The sequence below is a fragment of the Sphaerodactylus townsendi genome, linkage group LG05 (genome assembly GCF_021028975.2).
Source record: "Sphaerodactylus townsendi isolate TG3544 linkage group LG05, MPM_Stown_v2.3, whole genome shotgun sequence".
Lineage (NCBI taxonomy): Eukaryota > Metazoa > Chordata > Lepidosauria > Squamata > Sphaerodactylidae > Sphaerodactylus > Sphaerodactylus townsendi.
In genome coordinates, this window is record NC_059429.1 from 37,283,675 (window position 1) to 37,307,760 (window position 24,086).

Consider the following 24,086-nt stretch of genomic DNA (forward strand, 5'->3'; position numbering starts at 1 on the left):
GAGCTGTTCTATTAATATGCAAGTACTAGACTGCAAGAAAGTGTCAAAGTTCCTATCACTACATTATACACCTAAGTAAGTATTAATGCAATCAACTTATATGAGTAGTGTACCTTGGGATATGTCATGGAGTCTGAATGGCAGATTGTGGCAGCTACTTTCCTCACTAGAAAAATGTTAGAATGCTGCTGAGATCGTTCATGATTACCTACCGTAAATTGTGCTTTTCTTATAATTGTTTGTACAAGTATTTGCAATTCCGAACCATACCACCGTAAATTAAAAATTAAGGGATTATATTTTGGAACACTCCCTTGCATAAAAAGCTCCCTGCATTTAGTATATAGCTGGAAGATCAATTATCTAAAACATGTGATTGTCACTGAACACCAGTCATGTACTTTGTTTCCCCTCTTACTCTGAACTATTCAGTATTCCTTATAGCATGATGTTACAAGGTTGGACATGTTTCTGCCCCTGCTCCACCTAATTGGCTCTTGCAGGTAGGGAGAGTGAAATACATCATAGTATCATGATATTGTATTAAATGTTGCAAAGGAAAGGGAAAGAATCAGTGTGGCATTCAAATAATGTAACAACTGGTTCAGGTGGTGGCATTCAAATAATTTAACAACTGGTTGTTTACAAGCACCATTTTAACAAACAGTTCTGCTGAAGTGGTGCGAACTTGCTGAATCCCACCACTGGAAAGAATTAGATGTATGTCTCCAATTTGGGGCAATATCCAGCTACTTCAGGTAACATAGTTTTGTCTTATTACATGGAAAAAAGTCCCATACCATACCTCATTTCTTGAGCTGTCAATGTCTGTCTGAAGGTAGAATTATGTGGGAAAAATGCCAATTTGCAGCTTGAAGTCATACAGCTCATTTTCTCTGCCAGTTCATGTTATGCATTAAGCAGAATTAAAAAGGGATCTGGGCATACAAAGTTTATTTACATATACAAGATATTTACCATCAACACATCTGGAAACCACGTTTTACATTCTACTGCTGCATGCACAAGAGTCAGGTTGTGATGGCTGTGCAACCTCATCTTTTTATTTATTTGAATGGTTTTTTTAATTCCTTTGAATGATTTTTGCACATCTAGCATTATTTTGAAGATGACTTTCCAGATGGAACATTATTTCCAATGGTCCTAATCAATGTTCCTTGTAAAATGCACAGACACCATATTGGTGCCATGCAGATTCTATGGCCATTGGCATGGGGAGATCTTGCAAGTGACTCTACAACTCAGTGATAGGGAACTTCCATGCAGTTCCCTACTATGGTTAGAGGGACTATTGGCCCTAGTTTATAACACCAGATACCCATTCCATGCAAAAGTTGTTTCCATCTGATAGGTAGATGTGGATAATTTAAATATATTTAGTTAATCTTAAGTACTATATTTTTGTTTTTAATTTTTGTAAAATACTCACACAATAATTAATCTATAGTATTATTTTGAAATCAATCCTTGTTGAGAGACTCTTGGTGCTAGAACTGAAGGTAGTTTTTGTAAATGTCTTGCTTTCAGGTACAGGTCATATAAACTGTCAGCCAATTGATAACATTAAGGAAGCCCAGGGGAAAATCTTCAGTCATATTTGTTTATATGATAGGTGTTCTATACAGAATTTGTATTTAATAATTTGCATGCCTATTAATCCTAAACCATGTCATATATTAATTTACTTGGTACTGTAAATATCCCTTTCCATATTTACACCTTTTGCTTTTTCATCACGGTTGTGTTTATATTTTATATAAACAATTGTGTAAAAGAAAATAAAGAGATCTTGCTACTTTAGAGAAGTGCTTTTCTTCTCTTAACTTTTTCTTCCTAGGAAGCAAAAGTTAAGCAAAAGCTTTCCATGACTGCTAATATAGTTTGCTACCACTAACCCAGGAATGCTTGGTATTTTTCCCTTTGCAATATAGTACGCAACTGAAGATTTAATCGAATATGACTATGAGTATGGGGATCCAGATTATAAAGATTATAAAGAGCCTGATACTGTAACAGAAGGACCCCCACTATACGACGAGACAGTGGCACAAACGGAGGTAATGACATCTGGTGTGTTTTTTATGTGCCGTCCCTGTCGCCTGTCATGTGGTGTGGTTTTGTTGTGTTGTGTCTTGTGTTAATTAAACTCATCAGTTCTTTGCCACTTCTCCTTTCCTGTTTGTCTCTGGAACTCATTTCAGTCCAGCAGGGGAAAGCCAGAAGATTGACAGTGGATCACCTTTTTTGGGGGGGATCTTTGCTTACTCTGCTTCCTTTCACATCTTACTGCTTTTTCCCTTTCATTTATTTATGTTTTCCCATTCCATCTTTCACCACTTTTTTCAGAAAAAGAAATCCAAAGCCCCAAAGAAGAAGAGGACAGTGGCTGCTAAATCAAAGAACAACCCCCCAAAGTTCACACTCAAAAAATCTGAAACATTTTCATCCAAGAAGAAGAAAAGCTATCAAGCAACACCCGCAGTCAAAATAGGGGTAAACGTAGCCAAAAAATAATCAAGATCTTTCCTTGACCAAGCCTGGAAGATCTCTGATAATGAGAAATGAATAGCTCTAACCCCAGTAGTTGAAAACACCTTTGGCTAATATCATAACCTGATTAAACAGAAATTCCTCCTGGATGCCTGTCTTTTCCTTTGTGGTTAACATTGACCTTTCTCTTTCATATTAGGCCAACATTGTTGATGAATATCATGAATATAATGTGGCTGAAACAGACTATGGGACTTATGAGGGCTACCAGACTGCAACTCCTGGTCAAACAACGGGACCAAATGAGGTAATGAGGAATGGAAAATATGATGCAAAGATATTTCAAAGACCATAGTTCACAGTTGATTATTACCATGCCACAATTAATTATCCTTCTTTTGTTTTAAGAGAGCCCCTAAGAAGCAAATGCTTTGTGGTATATTTATAAGATGTCTGCCCTTTCAGTTCTTACTTGGGAAATGACAGATTGCAAAATATATTCTCTAGAAATTCAGTTATATACATTTTGATTTGTCATTCAACATTGGTTTAGTTCAGTTGAATCATACGATTTTGCCCATATCTATGATTTCTCTGGCATGAGGAAGAAAGTATTCATCTTCCGTCAACACTGAAAATGAAGGTAGTCTGGGCCAGATATGCTCTAATTTAAGGGAAAAATATTATGAATTACTGGTAATTGAGAATAAAGAACAGTCATCTACATCTCTTCAGAGATGGCATCTCACATAGTACTCTTTCAGTCAAATCCTAAGCATAGTTATGTCCTTCTATGTCCATTGAAGTTGTAACTCTGTTTAGGATTGCACGGTTTGTCTCTCATTCTACTGGCAGTGCTTTAAACTATTTCCTTGAAAATGATGATCCTCATACAGATAGCTGTGCACAACAGGGTGCACACAGTACAACAGTGGGTGGGACAGGCATTCCCATTGCAATCTGGGTCGGAATTTGCATGCTATATATACCATAAATTGAATGGGAATTGCATTGGAAGACTCACTTTTGGATATGCAACACAACATGGATGAGCACACAGATAACCATCCATCACTGCATGGTCTGAGCATGTGGAATCCATGCACAGAAGAAGCTTTCACATACAGATCTCATCTGAAGGATGTCGATATATCAACTAAAATTAATGAATGAGAGTCTCAAATACAGTTCACTTTTAACATTTTGGAATTTTGGAATTTTGAACAATCTCCTATCAATGTTGGTCACAGCAAGTTTGTTCCAGAGTTTGACACTGGAAATCATATTGAAGGCTGACTTAAGATCGATGAAGACTAAATGCAAGGATGTACTTTTTACCTTACCATATTTGGCCATCAAATGATTTAAAATCATATAGTGATTAAGACAATGGCCTTCTCTAGACCCAGCTTGCTCTTCTTCTATGACACACATATTAACCAAGGTTTGAATTTATAATCAAAAGTCAAGATTCTTTTTTAAACATTTTCAGTCACATAGCAGTGCTTAAAAGATGTACAAAATTGAATTCTGTTTGCAAATCTAATATCTGAGCAGATTCAGTATGAACTTGGAAGGAAATATGGTGCTTGCATATGACTAATCTGATGCTTTAATTCATAGTTCCATTTGTGTGAATCAGTGCACATTTAGAGCTCCCTTCTCATGGTCTTCCCATTTATACCAGGGAAAATGGCAACTCTGAACATGTGTTACTTTTTTGTGTAAGCTACATTGGATGAATGAGAGCTGTGTTAACAGCATAATTAGTGGATCCTGAGCTATATGGAACATGGAGAGAATGGAGAGCTCCCACTTCTTCCATGTCTAATAGCATTTTTCTAAGAACACAGCTGTACGACTGGTACAATTCCCATTCATTTCAGTGGGCTTTTACAGATGGTATTTCCAGCAGGTTATACTTCATATTTAATATATACTTTTCCTCCCCCAAAACATCTCTATTCCTGCAATGCAACAGAAGTCAGTTTTCTCCTAAACTGTTTTTGTACATCTAGAATGAAATGCTGTTTAGATAACTTTGGTGCTTAAAAGCTTTGGTGCTTAAAAGCTGAAGCTTGGCTTCACATGGTTTTCATAAAGCAAAAATTAAAATGAGACAATGTTGGAACTTTAGATCTTATTTTATTCATCATTTTGTATGAGCATTATATGTCAAATCAGCGTTAAAATTTTTCCTTCAGAAAAGTAACATTTGACAAGCAATACAGTTCTATGAAATAGCATCTTATTTTTTGTATAAAAATTCTTTATTTCTTCTTTTTAATTGACATGAGGTGTCATGTCACCTAATGCAATTTTAACATAAAATTTGACAGTGATGTAACAGCCTCATCCATGGGGCCATTTGCCTGGCCATGGTGTCACAGCCACACTTGACCACTGCCCCCAAAGAGGCTTCCTGGTGGTGCAGAGAGGCTGGTAAAACTGAAGTCTCCCCGTGGCTGAGAAGCCCACATTGGGCTGCATAGATGTATGACATTGTTTTTGGTGGTATAAGTCAGAGATCCTGTCTGCCAGCATAATGTGATGAAAGGCTGAGGGGAAGTCAGCTAATGTTGGTTCCTCCCCTGGCTGTGCTCCCAGTCCACCCACTTATGCCAGAGGCATTGGGGGAGAGGCACTGGGATGCTGGCACTGTTGTGTGGCGCCAGTGTTGAGCAGGGCTGTGGTGGCTGCACTCTGGAGGGATCACCCCTCTATTGAGGTAGATGCCACGGCTCAGCCATGTGCCACTCCCATGAGTGGATTTGCCCCCCCTTTGGATGGAGTTCTGAGTCTCTTAAGCATGAGTCCCTTAAGCCCAGTTAACTTGTATTCTACAGTGATCTTTTCAGTGTGATTGATATTGAAAAAACAGAAACCAAGTATAAAAACTTGATGTTACTAGCATAAAAATTATGCTATCATGTGTGCTTAATGTATGGTACACACAACAAAATGCAGTGAGTGAAAACCGGATTGTTGAGAATTTCCTCTGATAATGTCTAAATACTTCAGCAGTACTAGAGTTTCATTTAATGATTTTGCAAATGAAAACAAATGTAAATTTATGAAAAAGCATTCATTTAATTCATTGTGCATCTTTTAATACTTCTGAAAAACTGTTTCCCCGGGTTTTCAGAAACAAAAGATGCCAGGCTTTTGTGCTGACATATTGTTTTACCAACCATAACATTCAAAGCTACTGAATGCTTATGTTGCTTTACTAACAGTAATCTACATATTCATCCTGTTCCCCAACCTTTGGTGCTTACGTGAATAGCAAAATCCTGTTGAAGAAGTATTTACTGAAGAATACCTAACCGGAGAGGAGTATAATTCAGAGACTAAAAAAAACGAGGAAACAGAGTATGGAAGCAGAGGAACAGTAGACCACAGTGAATCTGAAGTTCTGGTAGATGGAGATTTAGGCGAATATGATTTTTATGAATATAAAGAATATGAAGAAAAGCCTACAAATCCCACTAATGAGGACATTGGGCCTGGTGTTCCAGCAGAGACTGATATCACAGAAACAAGCGTAAGTTAGCTGCATCCAAGATATTATTTAAATACGTTCTATGGTTAGTAGCTGATTATAGCTCCCTTCATTTACTGTGTTCTATGAACTAGAGCCACAGAGACAATGGTGGTTTCTGCACAGCACACTAATGTGTGTAAAACATTATTAATGAACCTGGTTTCCCCTTTGCACTGGAGAGTTCACCTTCCAGGAAGCAATTGCAAACAGTATGGGTTGCTGTGGCTTCTTCTGCTTTTCCAAAAAGATTGCTAGTTTAGCGATTTTTGTAAAACCCAGGTAACGGCCTGAATCCATTTTGGGGAAGTTCTTTCCCTAAAACGGATAAATAGCCCATTATATTTAAGCTATGTGGAAACCACCAATACAAAGCCTTTTGTTGCTTTTTAATACAGTTTGTCTTCCATTGAGGAAGTGGAAGAAATGGGGGAAGGGACATTAAATAAAAGGTAATTGTGACTTGAAAACTGAAATTGTGTAACTATTAAAGATTTGCTATGAACACATGTTATTTATATTGTAACTTCAGAGATAATGGAAAGGATTTTGCTAAACTTTATTTAGAATTGCCTAACTTGTGACCCAGCAAATCAAATGAAAGTATCAACCTTGTATGGCAGTTCATCAGGGGCTTGATAAACTTCTCACTTTTGCTACCTGACCCAGTTTTAAATTTTACACCAAGTGTTGACTATGCCTGGCTGAGTGCAGCGCTGGCTTGAAAGATCAGCATAACTTTGATCCTGGAGAAAGCCACTTTTTAAAGATACCTTAAGGTACAGTCACCCACAAATGTACCCAGATAGCTAGGGAAATCTAGATAGTCATACTTTATCTAGTTTTCCCTATCTATCTGGATACATTTGTCGGGGGCGGGGGAGGAATTAAATTTGTCAGTAGTAACTGTATCTCAAGGTACCTAAAATCTCTTCGACCTGTGGGGCCAAAGAAGAACCAGAACTTTACATTGTTAACTAGACTTGTCTCAATATCTCATTTCAGATATCACATATTAATATATGGTAGCAGTTATCTGTCTGAAAGTTAGCTTCATGAAATCAGATCTGATTCATTGATGAGCTTAATTTACGGTTTTGTCTTTTGTGTAATGTCCGAATGACATGTTCTGAAATGATATCCCCTCACCCCAGGAAGATAGAGAGAAAAGGAAATGAAACCAGTATTTGTCAAAGCAAATGAAGATTTAAGGGGTTGTTAGTGATTTGAATCCTGGTTTCACAAATTAATGGTAGTTAAAATAAATCTGTTTTTGCATTATACCTAGATTGAGCTGTCGAAATATTATTGATGTATAGCACTCTGTGTACATTTAACCCCTGGAAAAGATATTTACTACCACACAAAGTCTGGTGTAAATCTCTTCTTACCTTTCATTAAGGCAGCCTGCATAGAGTTGTAGTTGGATTTCTGGAAAGTTCAACTACAGATATGGATTGATGCACAGAACTGAGTATCTGACTTAAAAAAAAAGATTCCAGTACTGAAAGAGGTTGTGGCTATGCTCTTATCACTCTTCTCAAAGTACAGGGATTTGTAACCAGATCAGAGAGGTGAGATTCCTGACTTGTCAGTATTGGCTTCTGAAAATCATATGAAAAAATAAAACTAATGTGAAGGTGACACTCATCCAGTGCAGTCATTGGTCTTGGCATGATTATTTCCTAATTTCTATTCAACCAGAGGACCAAAGAACCCAAAAGGAGGATTTGCTGAGGCATAATTCAAAGATCATAAACAAAACAAACTTTTGTTCATGGCAAATGTGAACCTGCCTCTCCTTTCTCCTTTCTTTCTCCTCTCACATAGTTCCCCAACCTTTGGTGTCATATCTGAAAATGGAACAAATTTTAGGATGGTTTCTTTCCCAGTAACTTGACTGAACTTGTGTTTATGAATCCCTGTTAAGAAGGTTTCAAACTTTCAATATACCTTTTACGGAATAGTAGTAGATTTTTCTTTTCATTTTGTTTCCTGTGTTAGTCCTATGGCCCTAACCTGGTTTAATGTGTTCTTAAAGACCAGGTCAGTTTACAGTGGCACAGTCTGGGCCTTTCTCCCCCAATCTTTTTAGTCTTTTTAGGGATTTATACCCAGTTCAGAGAGATAAGGTGCAAGTGCTTGAATGTATGCATGGCAGGAAATTGTGCAGATTTGAAATGTTGGGTAGTACTAGCCAGCATATATACACAGTTCACTGTATGCATACCAACAGCTTGTGTTTATGGCACTGTGATCATATGATTGCTTCACATTAAATGGTTGCAGCAATGTGGAAAATAGTTTTGGTTTGAACAATAAGTCTATGTAAAGAGAATATGTTTGTGCAGATTGGAATTAGCCCAATTTGCTGTTGTTTGAATTGTCCCTTAGAAAAGAAAGGGACAGGGTTTATATGTATCTTCTGTTAATTGAAAAATGGTCACTGTGTTTCGCTGGCCTTTCCCAACCACTGTAGCACTAAACAGGAAGTATACTGAGCAGAGGCAGAGTGAGGGGAAAATGTGCCCACCCTGCGCCTCTGCCATGATGTCGTCCACCCCCAGAACTCCCCAGACCGCCCCCTCGACAGCCTGGCCGTGGCTCCGCCACTGTTCCACCCAGGGTGTCACTCCCTCCTGCCATGTGGGTGTACACCACTGATGCTGAGAAATATTTCTTGAAAAAGACACCTATTAGCTTCTTCCTTTCTTTCTTTCTTTCTTTCTTTCTTTCTTTCTTTCTTTCTTTCTTTCTTTCTTTCTTTCTTTCTTTCTTTCTTTCTTTCTTTCTTTCTTTCTTTCTTTCTTTCCTTCTTTCCTTCTTTCTTTCTTTCTTTCTTTCTTTCTTTCTTTCTTTCTTTCTTTCTTTCTCTCACTCACTCTGTTTGGGACCATGGTGTCTATGTTGATTCTGCTACACCATTTGGACAAAAGTCAACTTTAGTGACCATCCAAAGAAAAATGGTATATATATAAAGATATTAATGGAAATATGCTTTGAAATCATATTGTTGTAATTTGAAATGGAGGGGTTTTTCCTGAGAACTGAAGACAGATGGTAAAATATATTTTATTTTCTCCTTGGAACATAAGTTATTTTTGTGCTGTTTTAAATGTACTTGATGTGGGGATAAAAAAATATGTACGCCATCAAGCCACTTGGTTTCCTTGCAAAATATTGATTTGTCTCCAGATGGATGGAAAAGGGATCTTAGGCCTGATCTAATTTCTAATGCATGTTGACTTGGCAGGTGAATGGTCATGGTGCTTATGGAGAGAAAGGGCAGAAGGGCGAGCCAGCTGTGATAGAACCGGTGAGTATTTTAGAGACGAATTATTGCAGAATTTCATGGGTCAGTTGTCATATGCTTTCTCATCTCTTGATGACTGCACTGGTAACTTGGGTGTGTCAATGAGCCACAAGAGATCAAACTCCATAGAATAGACATTCACATAACTTTGTTTCCTCAGATGTAATGCTTTTTTTCAGTAGAGTTCATTCACAAATTAAGCAATGGGTCATCAGATGCTGAGAAATCAAACTAACCTTGTATTTATAGATAGTTCAATATAACTAACCAGGATAGATTACACATATACATGTGAATTTGGTTGTCTTCAGTCTGTGAAAAATAATTTAAACCACACTTGTGCACTCAGTTGAAAATCTGGGGAAGCAAATGGCTGATAAAATTTTCAACAGAAAAACTGCTAGATCAGAATTTAGAGTGAAATATGAAAATAAAGATTTATATTAATTATAGATGATGAGAGGACTGAAACAGCAGATCAGCCACAGGCAGACATGAAACATACTGTCAATAATAAGGAGAGACATTTACACTGAGTTTGTCCTACAACTGTCTGGCTCATATAGTTGTTGTAAGCCCCAAGTTATGGTATGTGCAAAATTTCTTCCTAGCAGTGTGTGGAAGGCTATGCAAACTCTATCCTCTTAAACTAACAAAACTATGAGCATAAAGGAGCCTCTAAAGCACCACAAAGTAATATTGTAGCAATGAGGGGGCAGTTATGATTTAGTTTCTGCCAAAAAAAAACCTATTTGAAACCCAAATGATGGTCGTAATCAGACTCTTTGGGATTTTTTTTCAAGAAGGGATGTGTAATACACAATAATTGATTTTATATGTTCAATGTTTGCCCTCATGCCTTGAAATAACTAATAAAAGACATACAAGTGTCCATTGTTTGAAAGCTAAACTGTTTAACTGCAAATTTCTCCCTCCCACTTACAAGAGGTCCCCTAAGAGGTTGTCACTTGGAATGCCAGTGTTTGGCAACCCATACCTGTGCCTGCTTTTACACACACATATACACAAATGCACACACACTATGTCAAAAATATTCAACTCCTCTTCCTACACAGGTTAGTGTAAAGGTTCAGTTGATAACTCCCAACTCCCATCCTGACAGCCTCATCTAAGAGCCAGATGCCTGGTTGAAGCGATGCAACCACACCCAACTGCTGCTGCCAAAGAGACTTTCCAGTGATGTGGTGAGGCTTGAAAAGTAAAAATGCCTCCCCACTGCTGAGAAGCCCTCATTGGGCATGATAGACTTATGGCACCTTTTTATGTCCCATAAGTGTAAAATATTGGTCACTGTTGTAATGCTTCAAATGGCCAGGATGTAGCCGACCAAAAGGGAGATCAATAGTAATTGCACGCCAGCAGCTTTACCCCTGCCAGGCTAAGTACCCGAGGGGAGGGCAAATCCTTTAGCATGACCACACACTACCCCCCAAGTTTGGTGCAGTTTGGTTCAGGGGAGCTAATAGGAGATGGGGCACCCTCTTTGAGGGTCCATAACTTTGGCCCCCTGAACCAAACTGCACTACTTTCAGGGAAAATATCATCAGGACCGATTCCTGTATTGCAGAGGCCCTGCAATTTTGCACCCGATACGTCCTAAAATGTACTTTACAAACATTTTCGTGAGAAAAGAAGGCACCCAAACTTTTAAATAAAAGCCAAAGCAGGAATTTAACGGCTGCTGATCTGAATCCCATGGAATCCCATGTATTCGGACTGGATGGGATTCGGGCAGCTCAGATTGAGACCCTACTCATCTGAATCTGTCCGAATCAGTGCAGATTTGGTCCGAACCTGGATTCGGACCATCCGTATTTCCAACCCTAGGTATAACTGAGCCAGCTTTCCTACTTTGAGTCCCTATTGGAAAGAAATTCAGGATACAAATGAGGTAAATAGCATGGTGGGTAGGCTGCTTAGTTGACAAGGACAGAGAGGTTGTTAGAGGCTACATCAGAAGAGTACAGATCCCCAAAGTCAGATATTATGCACCCAAGAGTGCTCAAAGGAATTTCTAGAGAGCTTGCAGAGCCTTTGCCTATCATCTTCAGGACCTCTTAGAAATGTGCCAGAAAACTGGAGAAGGGTAAATGTTATCCCAGTCTTTTAAAACAAGAGGAAGAATAACCCAGAAAATATTGGAGCAGATTTTAAAGCTGTCAGTTCGGAGCATCTGAAGAATAACTTGGTGATCCAAGGAGTTGGGAATGTTCATTCTGGAGAAACAGAGGTTGAAGGGAGATGTGATTGCTTTTAAAAAGTATTTGAAGGGATGGGAGCTGTTTCTGTTGGCAACAGAGGACAAGATTCACCATAAAGGGTTTAAATTTATGGATAGAAAGGTACCACCTAGTTATTAGGATTTTTTTTAACAGTAAGAGTAGTTTATGAGTAGAATTGGCTTCCTAGGAAAGGTGGTGAGCTGACCATCACAGGCAGTCTTCAAGTTGCAACTGGATGAACACTTGTCAGGCATGCTGTAGACTGATTATTCAATGTGCAAGAGGAGGTTGGACTAGGTGGCCTGTATGGCCCCTTCAAACTTTATTTATTTATTTATTTATTTAAACTCATATGCCACTCTCCTGCATAGGGCTCAGAGCGGCTTACATTCAAGATTAAAATAAAATACATTAATAAAATACATTAAATACAGATTACAATTTATATGTTACCATAAAATACATTAATAAAATACATTAAAAATAAAATATATTAAATGCATTAAAATACTATCCACTAAATCCTGTAGCCAGTGGCATTCTTCAAACAACCCTCCCCCCTTTCCTGAGGAAAGACTGGCTGATGTTATATAGGAGGCTAATTGTTGTGGAACAGGTCTGTTGTACAGGCCCTGTGGAACTCTTTCCAGTCCCATAGGGCCCTGACGGAAATAGGTAGAGCGTTCCACCAGGCTGGGGCCTGAGTCGTAAAAACCCTGGTCTTAGTCAAGGCCAGTTGCACCACAGGGGAGCCAGGGGTAACCAGTAGATTTGTCTTTGCTGATCAGAGGACACGTGTGGGGCAATAGGAGGAGAGCCAGTCCCTAAGCTAAGAGGGTCCCAGCTCGCTAATGGCCTTAAAGGTTAAAACCAACACATTGAACCTGATTCGAATCTCCAGTGGAAGCCTGTGTAACTCATGGAGCACCGAGATGATATGCTCAAGGGAGAGATTGATGATATCCAACAGGTGGCCTCGTAGCCACTCTAGACTGACCTTTATCAGCCAAGAGGGGCACAGATCCAGAGAACAGTAGGTCTAACAGCAGCTACAACCCTGTCTACATCGGTCTGTGAGAGACAGCCAAGGGACCTCTAGTTCACTAAATGTATCAATTGTGGCAGGAAGATCTCGGCAGAGCACGTAGATCTTACCTGCGAAAAAGCTCAAAAATGCCTCACAGTTTATAGAAGAAGAAGAGTTTGGATTTATATCCCCCCTTTCTCTCCTGCAGGAGATTTAAAGGGGTTTACAATCTCCTTGCCCTTCCCCCCTCACAACAAACACCCTGTGAGGTGGGTGGGGCTGAGAGAGCACTGAAAAGCTGTGACTAGCCCAAGGTCACCCAGCTGGCGTGTGTGGGAGTGCACAGGCTAATCTGAATTCCCCAGATAAGCCAAATCTATAGCCAAATCCTTATGTTTTGAGCCCTAATTTAGGGACGTTAATGACTGATTTATATGAAACTATTGTGCTGGGTGAGACCACACAGATGCAATAGAGGAGGCAAAGTAATATTTTTTGGCTTCCTTTATCGCCAACTCATAGGCTTTCATAAGCATCCTATAAGTGGTTCTTGGTGCCTCATTGCAATTTTTCTTCCACACTCTCTCAAGTCGTCTCAGAATTTGTTTCCTCAAATGCAGCTCCTCTGCATATCAGGATGCATGCCAGGGATGAAAGCTCAGAGGACCATAGGGAGCAACTCCACCCGAACTTTGGGGAACTTTGCTTCAGGGGGTTCAATTCTATGGGACCCCTAAAGGGTAGGGCCCATCCCACACTGCCCCCTGAAGCAAAGTTCCCCAAACCTGGATGGTGTCATCCAGAGACTCTCCTGAAAATACCCTGAAAGTTTTGTGTGTTTACCATGAGAAATGTGCACTCCACAGCCCTCCATCAGAAATTCCCCATTGACAGCAATGCAGCAAAGTCACTGCAGAACAAAGAATCTTGGGCAAATTTCTGACGGTGCCTGCAGGGGATGCATTTTTAGATGTATCAGTACCAAAATTTCAGAGTATCATCAGGAGACTGTCCTGATGATACCCCCCAGGTTTGGTGCAGTTTGGTTCAGGGGGGCCAAAGTTATGGAATCTCAAAAGGATAGCCCCCATCTCCTTAGCTCCCATTGGAAAGAATGGGGGATAGGGGCACCCCTTTTGGGGGTCCATAACTTTGGCCCCCCTGAATAAACTAATACAAACTAGAAAGGTATCATCAGGACAGTCCCATGACATTTTGGTGCCGATATGTTTAAAAATGCACCCCCTGCAGGCCAAAACATGAAAAACACCAAAAAAATAAAAACACAATTTGGCTGGTGATCCGAATCCCATGGATTCGGATCAAATGAGATTTGGACAGCTCAGATTTGGATCCTGCTCATCCGAATCTGTCCGAATCAATGCAGATTCAGTCAATTTCCGAATTTGGACCATCCAAATCTCCAACCCTAGCCACCATGGATTACACTAGATCCACAGCTGCATGACACAAGGCCGCATTTGCATGGATATTAAAGTCCCTCAGGACAACAAACCTGGGGAATTGCAATGCCCCTCTGAGACAGCCTCCATCAGCAAGGCAATCAGTACACCAGAGGAACAGCCAGCCTCTCCAAGGCCCCCACATGAGACCAACACACTCTATCCTGGAGATTGACGGTGCTGGAATTGTCTGAAAGGGAATAGAATCATGGATGAAAACTGCCCCCCCCCCCCCCCCGGCTCTGTGTTTGGCATTGGTGAAGGTCTTTCAGCTGGGGGGGGCAGGTGTGCTCAGAGCAACTGTCTTGCCCTCCTTAACCCTGGTTTCTGTGATGTATGCCAGGTTCATCTGCTGGTCCTCAAAATAATCTCTAAGGACATTGACCTTATTGTTAATGGACCTAGTGTTCATCAGTGCCAATAATGAAGCAGGGAAAGCCCCTTGCCCACAACCCCCAGATCTGGGAATAGAAATGAGGTCAGAACAGGGACGAGTCATATATTGTCTCAACCTCCTTCTCTTATTCAACTTCATCCTATCAGCATACCTTCTCTGCCCCATAAAAACTAGGATCCCTGACCACTTATCAGCCCTGATAGTGGCCAATCTCTCCCCAGGAAACAGGTTCAGGTTGTATTGCTTGAAGCAGGCGTCTTAGCCCTACTCCGTTGCTGCCATCATCTTGGATCCTCCAGCCTATCCCCCAACCAGTCCCAAAATGGGCAGTGTCCTTGTGCCGGTGCCCTTGTGCCGTCACCCTTTGGCTTTGGGCCTTGGGCTGCGGCTGCAGTTTCTTATATAGCTGCTAGGCCCCACCCTCCACAGGTGTTCCAAATGGGGTGGGTGGGGAAGGACTCTCTCTCCCTACCTCTGGCCACAGATGCAGGCCAAAGCTCACCAGGTCTTGTTCAGGTCTTGTTCTGCTGGCAGGTAAGCAGGCTCTCTTGCAGGCAGGACTGACAGGCTGCCTGCCTTGGGCTGCTACTGCAGTGTCTTATATAGCTGCCAGGCACCTACACATGTATTCTAAATGAGGTGGGCAGGGAAGCACTCTCACTCCCTCCATCTGGCTAGAGGTGCAAGCCAAAGCTCAGGTCTTGTTCAGGTCTTGTTCTGCTGGCAGGTAAGCAGGCTCTCTTGATATTAAATGAACAATATCTCAAAAGAACCTTGAGAGGTGGGTTAGAAAAAGCTACAATAACTCAGTCAAGCTTACATGGTGAACCTAGATTAACATTCAGTGATGGAATTTTTAAAACCTTAAATGTTCATATCTAACACTATCACCAAATGGCTGTCACTAATCACTTTTTAATTCCCGTATAGCATACAATGTAGGTGAACCAGTGCAGAGGCTGATAATTACTAGACAGTGTTTTTGCTGACATGAAAAAGAATGTCATTGCATAGTTTCTTGTTCATGCTTAGAATATAAAAATTAGATCTCATGGGCCATGCTAATTCATTAAAAAAATTAAACAGACGCAATAGAAAAATGCCTAGTTCATTAGGTCTAAAAGTCACATTTACAGTTTAGATTTTATTTTAAAATTTAGTTTCCCAAGGATTTCATCATAAATCTGCAATTTAAAATAATCCCAGAATGTCATTTCAGTTTTTCGTAATCTTAAGAAGGTGTCAGAAAATCTCTTTTTGTGTGTGTACAAATCTTGGGACTTCACCAAGTAACACTGATCCATCTCAGCTGTGAGCTACCTTTTCACTATCAAAGGTATATGCAGAAGTACCTGAATCCCTGGTTTTTACCAGTATAGACTAAACATGCCAGATCCCAGAGTGGAATGACAACCTAGGAGCATTAGAAGTGTTATGGGCCTGGAATGACAGGTCCCACAGTGGAATTGTAGTCCCTGGTAATAGCAGAACTGTTCTGGAACTGGAAAGACTGGTTTTAGGGTGGAATAATGTCGCCAGTGATTTAAATTGGGACTCTGCACCTGTAATCACAAACCGTAGAGTGGAATGAAATGCCCTACAGCTGTGGTGGCGAACCTTTGGCACTCCAGATGTTATGGACTACAATTCCCACCAGCCCCTGCCAGCATGGCCAATTGGCAGGGACTGATGGAAATTGTAGTCCATAACACCTGGAGTGCCAAAGGTTCGTCACCACTGCCCTACAGTGATTTCAATCAAAGGGGCCAGCATTCCACACTGGGGCCTGTCACAACAAGCCCAGAACACTTCTGCTATTTTTAAGGACTGCCATTCTACTCCTGGTGCTATCATTCCAGGCCCAGAATACTCAAGGTACTCCTGGGAACTATCATTCCATGTGGGACCTGCCATTCCATGCTCAGAAGACTTTTGCTACTTCCAGGGGCTGTTATTCCTCTTGGGGGATGTCATTCCTGTTTCAGAACATAAGAAAGAGCCTGCTGGATCAGACCAGAGTCCATCTAGTCCAGCACTCTGCTACTCACAGTGGCCCACCAGATGCCTTTGGGAGGGCTGTGACAGCAATGGCCTTCTGCTGCTGCTGCTCCCAAGCACCTGGTATGGTAAGGCATTTGCAATCTCAGATCAAAGAGGATCAAGATTGGTAGCCATACATCAACTTCTCCTCCATAAATCTGTCCAAGCTCTTTTTAAAGCTATCCAGGTTAGTGGCCATCACCACCTCCTGTGGCAGCATATTCCAAACACCAATCACACGTTGCGTGAAGAAGTGTTTCCTTTTATTAGTCCTTATTCTTCCCCCCAGCACTTTCAATGTATGCCCCCTGGTTCTGGTATTGTTAGAAAGAGAGAAAAATTTCTCTCTGTCAACATTTTCTACTCCATACATAACTTTATAAACGTCAATCATATCCCCTCTCAGACATCTCCTCTCCAAACTAAAGAGTCCCAAACACTGCAGCCTCTCTTCATAAGGAAGGTGCTCCAATCCCTCAGTCATCCTCGTTGCCCTTCTCTGCACTTTTTTCTATCTCCTCGATATCCTTTTTGAGATGTGACAACCAGAACTGAACACAGTACTCCAAGTGCAGTCGCACCACTGCTTTATATAAGGGCATGACAATCTTTGCAGTTTTATTATCAATTCCTTTCCTAATGATCCCCAGCATAGAGTTTGCCTTTTTCACAGCTGGCGTGCATTGAGTAGACATTCCCATGAAACTATCAACTGAGACGCTCAAATCCCTTTCCTGGACTGTGACTGATAGCACTGATAGCACTGGACTGATAACACTGGTCTGTGACTGATAGCACTGACCCCTGTAGCACTGTAGCACTGACCTCCTTCCACTCTACAGTCTATCATGTCAGCCTCAGAGCAGTCTGTCTGGGCCCAGAGATCTTCATCCAAAATCCATTCCACATTTTCATTGCTACTTTTTTTGTGCTGTAGTTTCAATGAAGCCTATTCATTTATGTATTTATGTATTATTTATTTTTGGCTTGTGCAAGTCAGTTGGCATTCCTGGCTCCCATTAGATCCAGTAGGCCTTCCAGCCTCTCCAGTTTTTCCCTCCTACCTCACAAGGTGTCTGTTGTGGGGAGAAGAAGGGAAGGAGCTTATAAGCTGCTTTGGGTCTCCTTTTAGGAGAGAAAGGTGTAGTATTATTGCAAACTCCTCCTGTTCTTCTAAAGCTGAATCATGTTCGGCGTTATCAACTCCCAAGTTGTTTGGCTCTGCTGAGTAGCCTGGGGTTTTTCTGGTAAATTAAAAATCCAGAAAAGCCCAACAAAGTTTTTTTCAGGATTTGGGGAGATTCAGGTTTACTGGTTCACCCCCTTAATTGTGACAGCTTGAAAAAGTGACTATTAATGACTGTCTGTATGATAATGTCTATTCCCACTGACCCCACTCTCACTTTGAAGGTCCACAGTTCATATAATTGAATCCTTGCAAGACCACCAACAGTGCTATGAATGGCAAGCATTCCTATTAGACGTTCTTAAGTTAAATAGCTATTTCCTAACCAAGCTTGTTAATAAGGCTTTTTGATGAGCAGTTATATTGATGTGTTGTAAGAATAATTCTGTGAAATATGAGTTGTGGCTTGTGAAGAGGGGAAATTGTCTTTTGAAAAAGATGCAATGAATTTCTCACAAGAATACATTTGTATAAGCGAGAATAATATAATTCAGAATTTTATCATTACTATTGTCTGTTCTTTTCTTTTTAAGTTTTTCTCATTTTTTGTGTGATTTTTTTTTGTTTATAGGGGATGCTTATTGAAGGACTACCAGGACCTCCAGGACCTCCTGTATGTATATGATTTTAACCTTGCTTTTAAAATAATGATTGTATCAATAAATGCACTTGTTCTTATGCTGACTTGATAAAATTAATGCACAACTTTTCATTGGGAGTGTGACTTGTATGATTTTTTTTTTGGTAGCAACAAATTGGAATTCTTCACACAACTGCAAATTCTTCTTCCTTTTTGAGAAATCAGTGACTGGTTCCTAAATAAAACATTTTGTTAGTAGTGGTGATTTCTGTGCAGCAGGAATAAAATGTCCTGCAGACGTTTTAAAAAGATCCATTTTGGCTTTTTTTAGTTTGCACAGAGCCTGCCAAAAACAGCCAGCCAAAAACGTTGCCAGCCAAAACAGATCTTTTTTTTCCACCTGCTACACGGAGTTCTTGTCAGTTTCACAGTTGTGCCCACCATTTTGTGTGCTGTTGCAGAGATTCTCCTGTCTCCTCCTTTGGTGAAGGTTTTTCTCAGAGGTTTCCTCTGCTTGTGGCTCATCTGATGGTTGTTGCATTGTAAAAAGTAGATGAATAAAGTTTGTGTTGCCTAATGATCCCACGCATGTGTCGTTTTCCTTTTTTTTGTTTCGAGGGGCTTGCCTGTGAAAATATCCCTCTCAAGACAAAAAAAGGGAAAATGACACTGTTTGGATCCCTACGCAAAACAAACTTTATTTAACTACTTTTTAAATGAAAATTGCTCGCAGATGAACTGCAAGCAGAGGAAACTTCCAGCTGCAGGACACAAAATGGTGGGTGCGAGCAGTGGAAATGCAAGTAAGAAGTTTGGGTGAGAGAAATAAAGCATTTTCTGCCTTTTTTTGTTTGCTCAGCAGTCAGGAAATGTCTTCAACCTGGGGAAAAAGATCACTAGTTTAACAATTTTTGAAAAACACAGGTAGAGATAAATGAAACATCTGAAGATGTTTTGGGGGAGCAAGCTGTGTGAACTTCTTTCCCAAAACACTTTTTTAAATGACCCCAAGACATTTTATTTCTGCTGTGCTGAAATCAGCAATCCCAAAATGGAAACTGTCTAAACTGCTATTGTGGAAAGTTATGCAGCACAACCAATTGATATTTTCTTCATTTACAGGGTCATATGGGTCCACCTGGCACACAAGGTCCCACAGGTCCTTCTGGTGATCCTGGTGATAGGGTAAGTGTGCAGGTTGTAGGGGAGCATGGGAAGACATAATGTGCCAGATTGGTTGATTAGACATATAACAGCTATGGTCTATGAAACCAACATCCTAAACAGCACTGTTTATATAACACATGAGGTATATGCTCTGCTGAGAGGACATGGATCCTGAAAACAGATTCAAGGTTGGATCTAACCATTATTCAACATTCTGATTATCACAAATGTATCTCAGCCTCTCTCTGAGGAACTCGCATTGACTTTTATTCCTTTATTTTATCATTATAACAGCCCTAGTTAATAGACTAAGCTAAAACGGAGAATGATTGGTCAGCTTGGTGTAGTGGGTAAGAGCAGAAGACTGGAGAATCGGGATTGATTCCCCACTCCCTATTGCTCTTGCCTTGAAAACCCTATGGGGATGCCATAAGTCAGCTATTACTTGATGGCACACACATACACATCACATGATCTCTTTCATATCAAAGTTGGTACTTAGCAGAAATTTGGCCTGATCTGAAAAGAACTCATTCAAGACCTCTATATTGACAGCATTAGGTCTCCCCAATATCCATACACCCAAGACGTTGACTTCTAAGACCATACTGCATTTCAGTCTTCCGACTGATATCATTTTGAGGACTCCGTGGGTATAGGGGATGCCATTATGCACGTGGGTGTGTTCAAGAGGTGGTTGGATATAATGTGAAACATATGATGAAGGATGAATTGAGGCTTGAGTTCCATGAATGAAAGGGGACTTTTTACAATCCCAGAATATTTGCAAACATGATTTCAGAATTTTTACCCATCTTTAGTGCTTACAGAGTAATTTTAGATAAGACAATTGAACAGGGAAACAGGATACAATTGTTCCTAAGCTTCTCTAAGTGGAATACTTGATGCTTTAATTGGGAAAAAAAATCTTTAACCTTTTGATAAGTGCAAGGAACAAGAAGGAAAATTCAGTTGCATTTCCTGTTTCATCTACACATTATTGCAGAAATGTCTGTGTGCACAGCTAAAATTATTATATCATGATTAGGGCATACAGATGAAAGCAATTCTTTGTTGTTTGTCTGTGGCATCTGTTAAACAGACATGTTATTCCCTCAAACCCAGACAAGACTGTGGTTCATTAGTATAGCATCTGTATTGCAGGCAGAAGGTCTCAGGTGCAGTCCCTGGCAGCTCCAGGCAAAAGGATCAGGCAGTACGTGATGTGCCTTCCTGAGATCCTGGAGAGCGGCTTCCAGTCAGAGCAGACAATGTTGCTTTTGATGGATCAGTGATCTGACTGTGTATAAGGAAGTGTTGTGTGTTTATGTGAAATTATTATGGATAGCAGCCAATGATGGAGCTATCCTCCATAAGGTGTCATGCCTCATCCTTGAGGTACATTTTCCTAGTGTTGTGCATATCATTTAAAATATTACGTTATTTTAAGATGTAATCAAACATAATATTTGGCAAACTTACCTCTGTTTGGGGAACCCTAGAGTCAATGCCCTCTAGGATCTTAGATGTCCCTGTCCCAGCTGACAAAAAGCTTTAGTCTGCCCCATCCAGTGCACTGGCAATGGGACTGGAAAGGCAGCATGAAAGGAGGAACAGAAAAGCTCTGGTTTGCCACCCTAGGACAGGACCACCCCTTCTCGGAGCCCTTTGCCCCAATAATCACACAACACTCATGGCTGGGGAAAATTACTTGGCCATAGCCAACCGTTTATTGCACAGTAAGAAGCGTGAGGCAAAGCATGGGATTCTGATCTGATTTGTAACACTGGGCAACCCCTCCCCAGGGGTGCATCCAGGGCAAGCTGCTCTTCCCGCGGCCGTGCTGACTGATGGATGCCCTTGCCACTGCCACGGAGCTCCAGCGGTCGGCCGGCCTCTTACTGGAGCTTCGTTGCAATGCTAAGCTGGGCGGTCGGCCTCTTGCCATAGCATTCCATAAGAAAGCATTCCATCCCCTGGCTGAGAGGCCCCCCCATCTGCCCTTACTATGGCGGATGCCAAGGGCCTTCTCCTGCCCTTCCCGGGCAGCAACTGCGGCCGTGGTGATTCACGGCCACTCTTTTCTCTTGACTGATCTGGATGTCTTCTCCGGAGACAGCAGTTGCAGGAGGATGCTCAAATGAACACAGGAAGCCAGACAGAGAACAGACCTAGCTATGAAGTTCTGGCATTAATAGAAGATGAGTTGGGTTTTAAGTCACACTTTTTAAGGAGTCTGAAAGTGGCTTACAATCACCTTCCCTTCTCCTCCCCACAAAAGTCACTTTGTGAAGTTGATAGGGCTGAGAGGGTTCTGAGAGAACTGTGACTAGTCCAAGGTCACCCAGCTGGCTTCATGTGTAGGAGCGGGAAAACAAAAGTGGTTCACCAGACTGAATCACTACATCATGGTGGCTCACCAATATCCAAATACAGACAGGATGAAGAAAGTGGGTGGGCTTGAATCTGTTCATTTCACACTGAGACCCTTTGCAGGAGGGGAACCAGATGGCTCTAGAAAATGAGAAGGCTCTTCTGCAGTATGTTCCTCACAAACAGCCCTAAAAAACTCTAGAGCTTTGAAGCATAATTCAGAAACAATCTTAAACGAATTTGTCTGACACCACTGTGATTTAATGCTTCTGTGTCTTGTCAAAACATCTTTTTCAATGCATTTGTAATTTAGTGTAATTAAAAAGGTTTAATTGTATTCACGCTGAGCACATTTTGTATTACAAGTTATGTAGAATGAATTCCTCTTAGCATTACAAGTAACAGTGTACTGAGTCCAACAATATTTTAAGTCCAAATAATACTACAGCTTAACTGGACATAGTTGCTGAAGTTCTGCACTCAAAAGAAGGTCACAGTTATTAGCATGCTCTCACACAAACACATTATTCATGTGGATGCTGCTATTAATACTTTTATATGCAACTTCATGATAGGTTTGCCTAGTGCTAGGTTTCACAGTGAAAAGAGTTAGGATTGCATATCTCTGTGTGTGAGTGAGTATACCCTCAAGTCACAGCTGACTTGGGTTGACCCTGTAGGGTTTTCAAGGTAAGACATTGGAAGGTGGTTTGTCATGGTCTATCTCTGCAAGGGCTGAGGTAATTCTGAGAGGACACCCAACAGGCCGCAAGTGAAGAAGTGAGGAATCAAACCCAGTTCTCCAGATTAGAGTCTGTTGCTCTCAACCACTATGCCACTCTGGCTTCTGCTAATTGTGCAAATCTGTCATTATCAATGATTGTTATATTATTTTCTTTATTCATAATAAGTAATCAGTAAACTACACATTATGTGCAGGCCCAAATGACACAATATGTGCAAAGAAAGATTGTGGGCTCAGCAATTAAGAGATGGGAGAAGAATGGGGAGGTCAAGCCCCAGTAACATTGAGTAACAAAACAAACACCTCAGCTGGAGAGAAATGGCCACAGCTTTATTGAAACATCACCTGTCAGTGCCTTGGTACAGTATGAGACATGGATTCAGTTATCGAGTGACCACCCTGTTGATCGATAAATTTCAGGCAACCCCACCCGTTGGCTGATATTTCCCCTCTGCCCTATGCCAGCCAGATAGCTGGGCCAGGAGGGAGGACATCTAGGATGGCAATTTGATGGGTTCTTCACGGCTCTGACTACTCAGTGGTCCACTTGCCACTTGAAGTGAGGGTGTTCCTGGCAGCCCCCGAGCTGGGCATGTCCCCCAAGCACTCACCCTGAAATCCCCAAAGCAAGGGAAAGGAGAAATTGTGACAAAAGAAGACAAAATGAACAAATCATACAAACGCAACACTCCAAAAGCACAACAGAAAGGCAGATTTCTACAACCTTTCTTTAAAGCACACCACATTGTTGTGGCCTCCTATATAAAGATCATCCCCTAAAGATACATTGCAAAAATTGTTGCAGAGAGCCCAGCTTAAGGCCTATTTGAATATGCACAAGATGCAATTGAGAATATGTTTTCCATTACTGGCACAGTGTCCCAGAAAAGAAATATGCCTGTCATGTAACTTTTTGCATCTCTTTCACCTCTTCTAGGGTCCCCCAGGACGTCCTGGTCTTCCAGGTGCTGACGGCTTAGCAGGACCTCCAGGTACCATGTTAATGTTGCCGGTAAGTATTTCTTTACCATTCCATTCCATCCTTTCCAGAAACAAATTAGAATTTATGTGTTGGATTATTACCCACTTAGATTTTTAAAACTGAACATCTAGTTCTAGACTGTTGAACATAGAATAAATTAGGGAATCATGTCACAGTACAGTGATGAAGCCTTGACTGCATTTAAACCATATAAAATTTTTGCTTTTTTCCCAATTTTCTTAAAATTCTTGTAGAATGATGTTTTAGACTGGACTTTTTTTGTTTACTGGGGATATTTTAGGATCGCAAATATTGCTTTTAATTAGAGGTTTGTGCCTCAAAAATTGGTATTTTTCAGATTCAGGTGTCAGGCAGCTGAAAAATATCAGTATTCCCTGTTGCCTGGGTTCCACATATAGATTTGGTATTTGGATTCAGGGGGAGGGGGGGTTGGGGGGGTGAAATTCCAATATTATTCAGCTCTATTATTTTCTAGTTGGAATCTTTCCAGAGTGCTG

At 40.9% G+C, this 24,086-nt stretch overlaps 1 protein-coding gene across 1 annotated transcript in view; it reads left to right on the plus strand.

Moving 5' to 3' along the window:
• Positions 1-24,086, plus strand: part of COL11A1 (collagen type XI alpha 1 chain) — a 309,931-nt gene that overhangs the window by 111,561 nt on the left and 174,284 nt on the right. The window contains exons 7-13 of the mRNA XM_048496576.1: positions 1,953-2,078; positions 2,711-2,818; positions 5,798-6,055; positions 9,306-9,368; positions 18,293-18,334; positions 19,424-19,486; positions 23,524-23,598. Coding sequence (XP_048352533.1) covers positions 1,953-2,078; positions 2,711-2,818; positions 5,798-6,055; positions 9,306-9,368; positions 18,293-18,334; positions 19,424-19,486; positions 23,524-23,598 — 735 coding nt within the window. The remainder of the gene's footprint in view (positions 1-1,952; positions 2,079-2,710; positions 2,819-5,797; positions 6,056-9,305; positions 9,369-18,292; positions 18,335-19,423; positions 19,487-23,523; positions 23,599-24,086) is intronic.